The sequence below is a fragment of the Schistocerca serialis genome, chromosome 10 (genome assembly GCF_023864345.2).
Source record: "Schistocerca serialis cubense isolate TAMUIC-IGC-003099 chromosome 10, iqSchSeri2.2, whole genome shotgun sequence".
NCBI lineage: Eukaryota > Metazoa > Arthropoda > Insecta > Orthoptera > Acrididae > Schistocerca > Schistocerca serialis.
This window is the reverse complement of record NC_064647.1, coordinates 52,895,105-52,910,303: the sequence shown is the minus strand read 5'-3', so window position 1 is coordinate 52,910,303 and position 15,199 is coordinate 52,895,105. Positions and strand designations below refer to the sequence as shown.

Here is a 15,199-nt window from a genome sequence, read left to right as displayed (position 1 = left end):
TGGCTGCTACATAAAATTACTTGAAATTATCTGTCTCTTCCCATATTCAATTTTTTTATTTATTAGCTTTCTTCATGTAATTCAACTTTTTATATTTGGTTTCAAAAATTATCCCTGGCATTACTGACATTTACTGTAAGTCAGAACCACCTCTTACTTGCAGTGATACAACAGGTTCTGTGGTAATATAAACCACGAAATAATACTACAAAGCCTGATATGAGAACACTGCTTACCCCACTTTTTGGTGTTTTATTGGAAAAGCATTCTGAAGCAAATGAAGTATCACAATCGACATACAAAGCAGAAATTCATAGATATATGTAATTTATTTGTTTCATTCAACAGTGTTCCAATTGACAATGATTAATTAAAATATCAATAAAACGGTGTCAGTAACTTATGAGATACTTTGCCACAGAAAAATTCTAGTCAACAGTTTTCTGTTTAACTTTTATTTTGATTTTTCTGTGGTGATTTTCAGTTTTGGCCCTTCTATCTGCATGTTCAACCTGCCCAATCAATCCATAAACATTATGAAAGTGGATGTATTTACGTTCCATATCTCCTCCTAAGCCACTGGATTGATTTCAATCAAACTTGGTATACCAGGGTGTATAAATGGACAAGGAAAAAAAATCCCAAATTTTTCCAGGATTTCTCGGTTGAAAATACACTTTCTCCCGGGTGAAAATACACTTTTCTCCGTGTTACATGAGAGTATACTTTTCGTCAGCACTGTAAAACTTATCAGTCTTTTGAATGTTTATGGTTTTATACACCGACGTAGAACTTCCCGCCACTTTCTAAAACAAAACTCGGGGGGAGGAGGACACGTTTTTGAAAGATCTTTGATGTGTAGCAACAACATGTATGCTGCATATTTTCGTGTTACGAAGATATAAATTCAAATTCCACCAAACATCGCATGTTACTTTCCAAGGCATTGAAATCAATACTGCGACACGCCTTTGTAAGCCAGTCATAGCTCGTGTCGTGTGATCTCGCCAGCTGATGACAGCATAGGACCCGTGATGTAGTCAGCCAATAGCAAGATCACTCTTAAGTAGTGCGAATACACAAATAAGAAAAGTTGATGGTTTAAATTAATTACACAGTGTTGCTATAAGGAAAACAGAGGTTTCACATATCGTTGTAGTCTCGAAGATTACCTAGTAAGCTGCAAGAGAAGCTAAGCTGTGACATATAATGTTGATCTTTTTTGCGCGTGTTACACTTTATATATCACACTAATGTGCCAGTAAAATTTTTAATAACGGTGTAAATGTCTGATCTTCTGGGCTCGAAATTCTTCCAGATGGTCGCCCTCAAATAGTTGATTTTTAATTGAGAGTTAAACGCTCTGTGATTTAAGAAATTCATCGTGCATTCTCGCATATAGTTCATCTTTTGTAAAAGGAAATTTACTTTGAAAGTAATGCTTTTCAAACCACCATCCACAATGTTTTCTCGTGACCTGTTAGAAAATGATTCATTTCAGCAGTTGCCAGAGAGTACCAGATAATGGGCGCCACTGCTCTTGCGCAGCTACAATGACACAGGAAGCCCATATGTTCGTACATGTAAAACATTAAACGATCTTGCACTATGTCGCAAAAGAAACAAGACACCAGAGGACACTTCAAGTTCATCAGCATTTCGTGAACCATTTCATATTCATATTCATATGTCCAGATTTGGATGTAAATTTTCTTGAGTATCTGTACTGTATTATCTCATGTTTCGTTCTTTATTATGGCGTAATTCCATGTGAGCTACGAGATGGAAAACGGGCACTTGAAATGCAGTGAACAGTTGAAACTAGACAACAATGTCTGAAAGGCGGAAATAAAACCTGAAAATAATAACATATTTTAGCTTTCTGTAACTATGCAAACGTATTTTAATTCATTTGATAGCTCCTGGCCACAGAAATCCATTTTGTTTTCATTTGATGTGAGAGTAATACATGAAGAGGAAACAGCAAAATCACTAAACGTAAACACAAGTCACGTGGAAACTACCCACCTCCCCACCACAACTCAGACTGCTCTGTGTATCAGCCCCAGATCTATGATATTTCCGAACTGGGGCAATACTAGATTGTGGCACCCAGCCACACATCCGTAGCCAGAAGTGGGAGAAGGTACTACCCATACGCAACTCAACTGCGCATGCACAAGAGCCCACCCGAAACTGCTCAAACGAATCTAATGTCAACAGCTGTCACATCACACTCATCGGCGACAACTTGTCGTTATGAATCATTGCATAGTCTTTCTAAAACCTTTGACACACTTTGCTGTTGGCAGATGCTTGTATGAGCACTATGTTTTTGTTGTATATGGCGGATTTCCTTTGCCACTTTAGTTTTATTTTTGTTTTTTCTTCCTCTTGTTAACGTTTTGTTGCTGCAGTATTATCCTGCAGATGCAGGATGCAGTAATATCCTTTGTTGGAGTATTGGTTCTTATCAGTCAAAATCACAAAAATTTAACTGAAAAACTGAAAACTAAAACAATGAAACATTCCTGGAATTCTAAAAAATTCCCGGGTTTTTCCCGGTTTTCTCCCGTATGAAAAAATTCCCGGGTTTTTCCTGGATCTCCCGGTTGTCTCGGTTCGTATACACCCTGTATACATATCAGTTACTGTCTGGAAAGAACCACTATGAGGGTAAGAACCACCTACCTATCAAAGAGGTGGAGGTGAAGGTTAAAGAGGAAGGGTAGCTCACAATGTATAAACAGCCAGATTACAGTCATCCAGTATCTGAAAGTGAGACCACTCAGTAAGTTGCAACCAACTTTATACATAATTTCAAGCCTTTTAGATACTTTTTCTCGATGACACCCACCACAAAATGATGGAAGGAAAAAGTTTATCGCTTAATGCATTTTAGCTATTTGTGCAGTAAAACTGCCACATCAGGCATGACCTTTTAATTTATTACTTCTTTACTACTATATCTACATGCAGCACATTAGCCACATAGTAAGCACATATACCACTGGGTACACTTGCAAAATTAATCACATACAGTTTTGGAGGTATGACATTATAAACTTCGAGCTGCGTGAAAATGCTAGAGACAGGTGAAATACGTGTACAAATATGTGTGAAATATATGTGACATGAACGCACACGGGCAAAGCCACAGGTGTAAAGCTCCTCCTAAACCTATAGAGATGGATTTCAACCAAGCTTGATACACACACTACTTACTATCTGGAAAGAAATACTGTCGGGGTAATGCGAGTCCAGTGTGCTAACCACTGTGCCACCTTGCTCGGTGCCAATTGGGGTAGGGGTGATAATGTGGAGATGAAAGGGGGAAGGAGGAATGGACAGATGGTAAGGAGTTGGAGATGACAGAGAGAGAGGGGGGGGGAGGAGAAAATGGATAGAGGGAGAGGAAGAGATGGATAGTGTGGAAAGGAGAAGATGGACAGAGGGGAGAGGAGCAGATGGCTAGAAGGGGAGGAGCAGATGGACAGAGATGTGAAAGAAGAAGAGATGGGAGAGACAGAAAGAGAGGGATGGTGAGCTGGACAGAGAAATGGGGAGAAGGAAACCTGGCAGACAAAGGGAAGAGGAAGAGAAGGACATAGAAAGGGGAAAGGAGGAGATGGACAGAGAGTGGGGTGGAGGAGGTGGACAGAGACAGAGAGAGAGAGAGAGAGAGAGAGAGAGAGAGAGAGAGGGAGGGGAGAGGAGAAGATGGAAAGAGGGAGGGGATGGATGAACTGATAGAAGACTGGAATAAATATATACAGGGTGATTCAGGAAGATATGCAAATATTTTAATATGTTATTCCACAAGCAAAACTAATGAAAAAAGTTCATATACAAATAGGTCCACAAATGCTTAATTACTGAGTTATGGCTAGTAAAAGATTTTGCCTGAAATTTAGCAACTTTGTTAATATGAAGCCATTGCAAGCCTGTACAAGGTTAAAGTAAAGCATGATTTCAATTTATTTTGTTGTTATTGATCTGGTGAATCTAATAAAACATGTCCCAGATGTGTATCTGCAGTAGTTTTCCAGAACATCCAGATAAGCAATGTAATACATTTGCAACCACGTAGCAAGTGGAACATCTTCGAGTAAGTGGGGCATTTCTTCTTGAAGGAATTATAACTATGTCTCGCCAGTTAGATGTCCTGGGAAACTAGTAATGTGTATGTTAATTATACCACATCACACATTTATGCTATATCACTGCTGGAAATTGCGTTGCACTGTTGCATGTGAGTTTGCTTCAGACAATATGTGCTTGTTATGTAAATTGTTTATACCATCTCGAGTAAACTGTGCCTCATTAGTAAACAAAATGTATCTGTGTATCTGCCGATTAGTATTGAACCAGTTGCACAACTCCAAGCGAAGGGCAGGATCTCCCAGATGTAAATGATGCACTTTTCTTTGTTTATGGTAAGGATACAGATTATTGTACTTCAGTGTATTCCATACCTTACATTGTGAAATGCCTAATCATCGAGAGATACATTGTGTACTCATACCCGGGCTATGTTGAACAGCATCCATAATATCCTCACCATCATCTTCATGTATCGACCGCTCGTACTGGTTATCGGAATCCTCTGAGTTGGATAACGTATGCAATATTCGTTAACTGTGGCCATAGCATTACCATCACATTAGCCATAAATAAACACCATATGAGCGTATTCCTCTGTTGTAAATTTGAAAGGCATCCCTATTTCATAAATAGTCTACAAACTACAACAGTTACTATGTGGTTTCACTTAAGTACACTATTGTTATGATGTTCTTTCACTGAACAATGCAGAAAAAAATGGTTCGAATGGCTCTGATCAGTATGGGACTTAACATCTGAGGTCATCAGTCCCCTAGAACTTAGAGCTACTTAAACTTAACTAACCTAAGGACATCACACACATCCATGCCCGAGGCAGGATTCGAACCTGCGACCGTAGCGATCACGAGGTTCCAGACTGAAGCGCCTGGAACCGCTCGGCCACTCCGGCCGGCGGACAATGCAGAAAACAAACTATTTCAAGGTTAGGAAATGACTGAAACAACTCACTAATGGTTGCCAACAATGACATAGACGTTTCTATGTTCTTAATGGAAAGTAAACAAATTTACTTGTATAATAATCTTTGCTTCTCTGGATGTTCTGGAAAACTACTGCAGATACACGCCTGGGACGCGTTTTATTAGATTCACCAGACCAATAACAACAAAATAAATGGAAATTGTGCTTTACTTTAACCTCGTACAGTTTTACAGTGGCTTCATATTAGCGAAGTTGCTAAATTTCAGGCAAAATCTTTTATTAGCCGTAACTGCATACCTAAACATTTGCGGACCTGTGTTTATATGAACTTTTTTCTTTAGTTTTACTTGTAGAATAACATATTAAAATATTTGCTTATCTTTGTGAGTGGTCGGCCAGTATATTATAAACGTGATTTGCACACAAACAGAGTCTGCAATCTATGAGGGACACTGAAATGATTTTGACCTACTAAATCAAAGGGAAAATTAGCTTGGAATGTCATTTGAAATTGTTCAAATACTTATTTAGTTTATAAGATACTTTGTGCTTCCTACTTAGGGCTCATCCCGAGCCACCAGAATAAAAGAACGCACCTCTGCTAAGGGTAGGGAGTTGTTGACACTTGCAGAGGGCTTTTGGTCATTCCGGCCAGTTCCCGGAGAGAGAGAAAGCACTCTCTTCTGTAGTTGCAGGAGCAACTGTCTGGATAACTGACTAATCTGCCCTTGTAACATCAGTTAACATGGCCTCATTGTGTTAGTGCTGCAGACGGGCGAAAGTGAGTGGAAAGCAGAGCCGTTATTTTTTTGCAACAAAAAATGCATTTATACTGTATGGCTTAATAATGATGGCAACCTCTTTGTTAAAATATTCCAGAGGTAAAATAGTAAGCAATTCAGATTTCCGGGTGCAGACTACTCAGGAGGTTATCGTCAACAGGAAAAACAAAACTCGCATTCTACAGGTCAGTGTGTGGAATATTAGGTCACTTAATTTGTCCTGGAAGCCCAGAGAATTTAAAAATGGAAATGTATATGTTGAATTTAGATACAATAGGAATTAGTGAAGTGCGGTGGCAGAAAGAATGTGACTTGTGGTTGAGACAGTAAAGGATCATCAACAAAACCAAATAGGGGTTACAGAGTAGGTCTAATAATGAATAAGAGCATAAGAATATGCATAAGCTACCATAAACAGCATAGTGAACACATTTTCATATCCAAAATAGACATGAAGCCAACACCCACCACCAACCACAATGGTACAAGTTTATACACCAACTAACTCTGTAGATAGTGAAGAGATTGAAAGAATGTATGATGAGATAAAGAAGATTATTCAGATAGTAGAAGAGAACAAAAAAAGGAAGAGAAACTGTTGCGTCTAGACAAGACAGCCTAGACACAATGAGAGGAAGCCGAAAGGCACGCGCTAAGCTAAAGCAGGATGGCGTGAGGTCTGAAACAAGATACGTAATGAATGCTATAAAGAAAAGTACGTAGCTTCTGGAATATTTAACTTTAATCCATCCTTTTGGTACATCTGGAGATTGTGGCGATACAAGTGAGACTCTGTAGATACATGCAATGTTACTAATGGCGCCTTGCTAGGTCGTAGCCATTGACTTAGCTGAAGGCTATTCTAACTATCTGCTCTGCAAATGAGCGAGGCTTCGACAGTGTGCATCGCTAGCTACGTCGTCCGTACAACTGGGGCGAGTGCTAGTCAGTCTCTCGAGACCTGCCTTGTGGTGGCGCTCGGTCTGCGATCCCTGACAGTGGCGACACGCAGGTCCGACATGTACTAATGGACCGCGGCCGATTTAAAACTACCACCTAGCAAGTGTGGTGTCTGGCGGTGACACCACAGAAACAAAGATAGGAAGAAGACACGGACTGGTGGAAAGAAATGAAAGAGGAAGCCACCGAGTAGAATTTTGCACAGAGCAAAATTTAATCAGTTTAAGATTAATTGAAGGAGGTTGTGTAGGTGCTAAAGACCTGGAGACATTGAAAGCCTTCAGGCTGATTATAAAATGGCAATAAAAAAGATATCAAAACCAGATATTAAACTGAAAGAAATGTCCAGGGGAAGATGTGAACTCCAGCCATAATTTATTGGTTATGAACTGCAAATTAAAACTAAAGACATTGCAAAAAGATATGAAATTAAGCTGATGAAACCTGGATAAATGAAAGGAACCAGAGGTGTTTGAGGGTTTCAATGGGTGTATCACGCAAAATTGACTGAACAGGGAAGATAATGAAACAGCAGACAAATGACTGACTATGAGAGATGGAATAGTGAAGGCAGCATAGGATCACATATGTATGACAATAAGGGCCAGTAGAAATTCCTGGATAACACAAAAGATACTGAATTTCACTGACTAAATGGGAAAAAATATATACAAAAGCAAATGAAGCATGCAAAAGGGAATACAGATGTCTAAAAAATGAGACTGAAAGAAAGAACAAAATGGCTAAGCAGGAACAGCTAGAGGGCAAATGCAAGGTTGTAGACGCATATATAAATAGGGGAACAACAGGCATCACCTAAAGGAAAATGAATGAGACAAGCAGCTGTATAATTATCAAGAGCTCAGATGACATGCCAGTACAATGCAAAGAAATTAAACCTGAAAGATGGAAGGAACATACAGAGGGTATAGCAGATTTCACTTCACACACTGTGGAACCCGAGCACATACATGAAGTGGCAAGTGACTGCTTGGCTGTGTCCCGTAGGCAATGTAGTGTCAGTAATTTTCAGCTACTTATACTGAGCTGTACAGCTTTAATTTGCTCTCTCTCTCTCTCTCTCTCTCTCTCTCTCTCTCTCTCTCTCTCTCTCTCCCCCCCTCTCTCAGACACACACACAAAACCTCATCTGTAGGCCTGCGTCCACTAGTATATACAGCTGCCACTTCATTTTTCCACAGCGTACCTCATTGCCGAGGATTTCTGCTTTGACCAGCTTGGCCGCCAGCTCGTTCATCTCCAGATCCGTGAGTGGGGCTCCAGCACCCACCGGCCCTCCCTTTTCTTCTTCGGACTCCGATGAAGAGCGTTCAGAACTGCTGCCTGCTTGTTTCCGTGTGGTCTTTTCTGCAACAGATTCATCATATTCTTTTTACTGGTTTTTTCTTCCCACACAAGGAAAACTACTAAGGAAGATGATCACACACACTTTGGTTGGTTGGTTGATTCAGCTGAGGGGAGCAAACAGTGAGGTCATTGTCCCCATCAGATTACAGAAGATAGAGAAGGAAGTCGGCTGTGCCCTTTCAAAGGAGCCATCCCAGCATTTGCCTGAAGGAATTTAGAGAAATCATGGAAAACCTAAATCAGGATGGCCAGACACGAGTTTGAACTATCTTCTTTCCAATCCAACTCCAGTGTGGTAACCACTGCACCACCTGACTCGGTCACAAATACATTAAAGATACAAGAGGCACATAATGGATATAATATGTGATAAGAAATACAAGAGATTAATGTCTCCATCACTTTATTATGTATCAATTGTCTCGCCTATGACCTGACAGATACATTTTCTCTACTGTTTTCACAGATATTTGGAAATTCATATGCGGAATGTGCAGGTGGTGCCACTCTAGATAAAATCAGCTCATTATGTGTTTCACACAAAATCTGGTGTCCACAGGAAATGTTAGTGGGTTTTTCATTAATAATTAAATGTCCTCTGAACTGGAGCTTCCAGTGCCCTTTTGACACAACAATCCCAAATTAGCCCAGTGGAATTTTCAGTTTAATGACATACAACAACACAGACAGCAGAACATATCTACTCGATAGATTTCTCTGCGCTTTTGTATTGTTCTCGCTATACGCCGTCTTGGTTCCAAATTTGCTATGTCTTAGGTATCGATTCTGGTTTATTTGTCTTAGGTATCGATTCTGGTTTATTTGCTTGATTTGTTATTCTGATATGCTGTCTCCATTGTCTGTCATTCTGTCATTGTTGCTGTCCACGTTTTTTCTGTGGTGACTCACTCTGATGCCCTCAGCTGGTCAGACTGTTTCAACGGGTTGTCAAGTAATTTGCGGTATTGTTAGATTCCTGTCACTATAGAAATATCGACAAAAAAGAAATTCGTACACCTCAGTTTCCATTGTCTTGAACAATTTATTACAAAATTCCACACAAAAGTACACCTTATTTCCATAAACTGTTCAAGTCCATACACAACATGTCCACTATGGCTGTCTGTGAATGAATTGTGTGCCAGAAAACTCACAACAAAGGATGAACATTTCAGATAATGCATGGCTGATTTTGAAAGTTACATTAAAGATGTGAAATATTACTGACTGTGTGATTAGAACTATGTCATTCATTTTTGAGGGGCAAAAAGTAACTGGAAACTTAAAAATGCATCACCAAATTTCCTAACAGGGCAAAAGATGTTTCACAGACATACTGCTGACATAATGTACTTATTACATGTAAGCAATCAGTACTCGTCCAGTGACTAAACACTCCATTACTCCTGCAAAAATTGTTGTTGAAGTTACCACGTAAGACTCATTATATAATAACAACGAAGTTAAAAAGTTTTGTAATGTGGTTCGCAATGAACGCTAAATTTTGAGATTGATGTCACTGAGGATCAGTATATTTCGTTCACCGTACGAAGTAACAGGACATCCTCGATCACAAAAATAGCCTTAAAGAAAATTGTATCATTGATGGCTACCATCGCTCACGTTCAATGATACAGTATAATCTGCACACATGCGGAAAGTAACTGACAACGTGTTATTTAAAAATATCCAATCGACTACAATTAAATTTGTTTATGATGTACATATGCAGACTGAAGCGATGAATGAAAATTGGTACCGAGGCCAGGATTCGAAGCCTGGTCTATTCCCCACTAGGCAAATGCAGTAACCACTATGCCACCCTGGCACAGGAGAGTTGTACTACGATAGTCCGTGCAGTTGTACAAAGCCACTGTGCCAGAGTGGTGTAGTAGTCAGCGTATAAGTCTAGTGAGCAGCAAACCCGGGTTCGAATCCCGGCCTCGGTACAAATTTCATCTGTCACTTCCGTCTGCATTTATACATCACTGATGTTTGATGCTTTAAAAAGACTCTGGAGCCATTTGAAATGTTTTTTTTTTTTTTAGGTATTGTCCATTTGCAGTTACTTGATGTGTACTGAAAGACACGAGTAGCTTACAAAAGCCTATCAGAAACTACTGAAGGAAAAGTCGCATATAAATCAGTGCGGATTTGTAACAACTGTTAATTTGCAGATAAGCCTGAAAGTCAGAAACTAATTTTCACAAACTACATCAATGCTTTCCTCGGCGGTCTCAGCAGGAGACATCGTAGAAAGCACTGCACAAATTTCTGGAAGAGAACAAGGCTAGCTGCTCAGGTAGCCTTTGCTCAGACAGACACCCAGATGTAGGTGACCGAGCACAGGTAGTCACATTAAGGCGGCCACACACGGAGTTGCACGCTTGACAAACACGCATCCTCAAGCGTGCTTGCCCAGTCACGCTCGAGCGTTTGAAGGATAAATCTGTGCATCAGGATTGAACGAGCAGCTCAATGCTCGACTGAATTTCAACTATGTATTCTTTTGTAAGAGTTCAAGTCTGAGTACTGAGTACCTTATACAAACATTTGTCAGTGATTTGATTTAATTTTTATTTATTGTTGTTAAATTACATTTGTACAAAGGTTGAAGTCCAATGCAGAACAAGTCAAAGCATACAATATTACATGGGAAAAATAGAAGATAAATAACAGTACAGAGACACAGGTCCCATATTGTGTCTATTATAAATACCTAATACAATAATAATATTTTTCTTTCTTTAAACACTCTTTACTCCACATATCACATTTCTTCTTTTGTTTCTACATAATAAAAGCAGAATAACTGACAAAAGCCATCTTTTGGTAAACAAACAGATGTTTGTACAAGCATGCTCGGGCTGTGTGGAGGTTTGAAGAATTTGTGCACACTTGCGCAAGCAGGCCCTTGCGTGCATTCTTTTCAAGTGTGCAGTTACGTGTGTGGCTGTCTTTAGGTGACAATGGTGCAGCACTCGGTTTGGCATGCAGAACGTTCACAGCAGTAAAGGGGTTAACAGTCAGATGTATTCTATCAGAATTCGCAAACACAGAGTGAGAGTGGCTTTCACTGATGTTTCAATACCACTTGTACACAAAGGAGACTCCGATAGAGATATGACCCAACAAATACAGGAATCGACACGTGAACTTACAAAATGCTTTAAAAGACATATCATGTTCTGAAAAATATTTAATCTAAAGTCAGTCATTTGACATAGATAACTTAATTCAAAAGATATTGTAGTTATATTTATTGATTTCAAAAAGGCATTTTGCTCTGTAGACAGAAAAACTATAGATAAAATAACCCATGAATTTGGCATAAAGTGCAAATTACAACATCTATAAATGAAAATAATCCATTTTTAAAAATATAATGCAATTGGATAGACAAAGAATCCACTCACCAAGCAGAGACAGAAGAACACATATGTGAAACGTATTTACACAAGCTTTCAGAGCCAGTGCCTCCTTCTTATGGCAAAAGGGTTGAAGGGGAAGCAAGCTGGATAAAGTTCAGAAAAGCCATACAGAAACCCAGGTCAGGGGAGACTTACAGCACAGGATGATTCTCATCCCATCCAGTAAGTCTCCCCTGACCCAGTGTTCTGGGTGACTTTTCCGAACTTACCCTGTCTCGTAAGTCTTCCCTGACCTGGGTTCTGGCTGACTACTCCGAACTCATCCCATCCAGTAAGTCTCCCCTGACCTGAATTCTGGGTGGCATTTCAGAACTTTACCCCTTTTCCTAAATCTTGGTGGTCCTTTTCCCTCACCCCTCTTCTTTCCTCTTCAACCTTTCTGCCGGAAGAAGGAGCCACTGGCTCAGAAAGCTTGCATAAATAATACATTTCACAGGTGTGTTCTCCTGCCAATGCCTGGTGAGTAAATTAGCAAATCTAGTTCGTGAAACACTTAAAGACACAGTATCTACACTGAAGTGACAAGTCATGGAATAGAAATATGCACATATATAGATGGTGGTCGTATTGTGTACACGGAGTTGTTATTTGTACTCAGGTGATTCACGTGAAAAGTTCTCCAACATGATCACAGAAGCATGACGGGAATTAATAGCTTTTAAATGTGGAATGGTAGGTGGAGCTAAATGAATGGGACACTCCATTTCCAAAATTGTTATGGAATTCAATATTCCGAGATCCACAGTGTCAAGAGTGTGCCTCTCCTGGACTTGTCACCATATGGGTTGGACCCTAGACAACTAGAAAACTGTCGCCTGTTCAGATGGTAAGAGATGATGGTAGGGTTCGAGAGTGGTGCAGACCCCACAAGTTGTTAACAAGGCACTGTGTTCTTTTACCCTGTCTTACAACCACTTCAGACTAGTTTTTTTTCACTCTCCTACCTTGGAATCCTTCCATATTCAATACTTTTAACCTGAACACTTCTTTGTCAGCTTTTTCTTCTGTTTCTACATGTTTTTTTTTCCTAAATCCTTTTTTATTTCATCGATTTAATTTTTTGTTGGCTCCATAGTGGTGTGGGCTGTGTTTACATAGGATGGACTGGGTCCTCTGGTTCGACTGAACCATTTGTGTTCCATTATTTGGTGACCACTTATACTCACTCGTTCATAGACTTCCTGTTCCCACAGAATGATGTTGAGTCACCGGGTCACAATTATCTGTGACTGGTTTGAAGAACATTCTGGACAATTAGAGCAAACAATCTGGTCACCCAGATTGCACACTAATCCCATCGAGCATTTACAGTATGTAATCGTGAGGTCAGTTCGAGCACAGCATCCTGCACTAGCAACACTTTCACAATATGTACAGCTATAGAGGTAGCATGGCTCAATATTTCTGCAGGAGACTTCCAACGACTAGTTGAGTCCACATCATGTTGAATTGTTGCACTACGTTGGGCAAAAGGAGGTCCAACATGACAGCATGAGGTATCCTGAGAATTTCATCACCTCAGTGTAAAGTGAAATTTATGAGAGAGACATCTCAGCTCTTCAAAATAAACACAGATATATTATCCCAAATCCTTTTTGTGTTCTTGATAGAGTGAAAATTTGGAATAACAAACAGAACAAATATAATATTTCACCGATAAGGTTGAGAAGAGGATACAAAAATACTGGAGTAAACTGTTTCACACTTGCAGCTCACTTTGCTATACATTCTGAAAATGTGGCATCTGCTGAAATACAAACAAATCTTTTAGAATAAATAAGCAGTAGGACCAGCTTAAGATATATTGAAAAAAAAAAAAAATTAAGAATGCGACAAAATTTCTGAAAAAGAGATATTAGCCAAACAGAGAAAGTAAAAAAATTGAAATATGTTGGGGGGGATAATCCAGGAAAGTGGTTTGGTAAAAAGCTGCTACAGAAGAAAGGGTACAAAAAACATGGGAAGCTTTACAATAAAAAATACCTTTCATTATAATTTAGATAAACTGCAACTATTAAAATATTGAGAGGCACATTTCTAGGAAAATATTAAGCCCACGAAAAGCTGTGGAAGGCTAGAAATTACAACGTAATGATGAAATTTATCTAAACACAGAAAACACAACATAAGTAATAACAGAAAGAAGACATATATATTGGACATTTAGATTGAATGTAAGTCAGCAGATTAGTCAAAAAGATCTTGTAGTATTTGTGGGATAAAAAGGCAACAGAAAATTAAATCCATAAAATAAAAAAGGATTTAGAAAGAAATAACATAAAAGCTGAAGAAACAGCTGACAAAGAAGTGTTTAGAGTAAGAGTACTGAATATGGAATTATACAAGGTAGGAAGAAAACTGGTCTGAAGTGGTCATAAGGCAGAAAGAAAAAAACACAGTGAACAGATGAAAGAGTACTGGATGGAAAGAAAAGAATATCGCATATGGAAATGAAACTGGCATGTGCTTCTTAGACGGCCCATCTGAGGAACAAAAAGTATGCTTTGCACACCGCCTGCACCGCTAATGAGCTAGAAAGAATTATGTATGTGAGAATATTAAAATGCTAGAGAGAATTAAAGCCACAAAGTAATGATCAAGATGATGAAAGGGGTGGTTTTGGTGACTTGTTACCATACAGTCAAAGGTATCATCTTACAGAAAAAGTGTGACACAGACACGCATGCTGTGCGAAGTGACGTTACTATCTTCTGCCTGAGGTAATGAAAGGTAAACAGTAATCTGACTCAAGGTGATGTTAAGCATCGTCTGGCTGCAACTGTTGGTTGAAAGAGAAGCTGAGAAAAACTGAGGTCAGGGCTGATGTGGTCCAGGGTTTTATTGCCTCGGAGTGTCCACTTTGTAGTCGTCTTCCCACTTCATTCATATGACCAGTACCAAGTGCTGGCAGGAACAGTGGTCTAGGTGTACCTGTGAGGACTCTGATAAGTGACTGGATTTTCCGTCCACAGAGGTTTCGTACCCCACCTCAACTGCAAACGTCAGAAAATGATCGTCTTTGTATCAGTGTGCTTTTTCTGGGAAGAAGAAAGCAGCCATTTGAATTTTTATCCAAATTTTAATGATTGCCACAATCCCGAGCAAAATAAGACACAGTTCCTTGGGAAGCCAGAAATCTGTCTAGCGTGCTCTCCTTTGTGTCTAAATATTTTATAAGGTGTTAATTTACATTTAAAGTTTAGGGAATTTGAAATGAAATAATGAAATATTAAGTTCACCAGGAAAATAGTCATTAAGGATAGCTTTGAATCTGTAATGATACATACAGAATATTAATTATTTAGTGCCTCTTTCTCCATTGGAGGCCTTACACAAATGCACATGTACACACCCCACATCCGAAAACACTTCGAGCTCACTTAGGATCATCATGTTACAAGGAGTGAAGACCCTATCCTAGTTTTTAAAAAGTATTAGTTCCTCCTTTGGAGAGGATATGGGAGATAAAGATGTGTCTATCAGCAGTGTTACACATTTCACCTCCTAATGTACTTCACTGGTGCACAAGTTTAATAAACACAACAGATACACATAACAGAGACTTTAGTCATTAATAATATATTCTCCTTCACTATTTACGACAGTCTGCCA

At 39.3% G+C, this 15,199-nt stretch overlaps 1 protein-coding gene across 3 annotated transcripts in view; it reads right to left on the bottom strand.

The window, feature by feature from the left end:
• LOC126425034 (CWF19-like protein 2) overlaps positions 1-15,199 on the bottom strand; it is a 188,145-nt gene that overhangs the window by 108,042 nt on the left and 64,904 nt on the right. For all 3 annotated transcript variants that reach the window (XR_007576250.1, XR_007576249.1, XM_050087942.1), the window contains exon 6: positions 7,996-8,156. Coding sequence is in view for 1 of the 3 variants with exons in the window: in XM_050087942.1 (XP_049943899.1) it covers positions 7,996-8,156 (161 nt within the window). In the remaining 2 variants the exon portion in view is untranslated. The remainder of the gene's footprint in view (positions 1-7,995; positions 8,157-15,199) is intronic.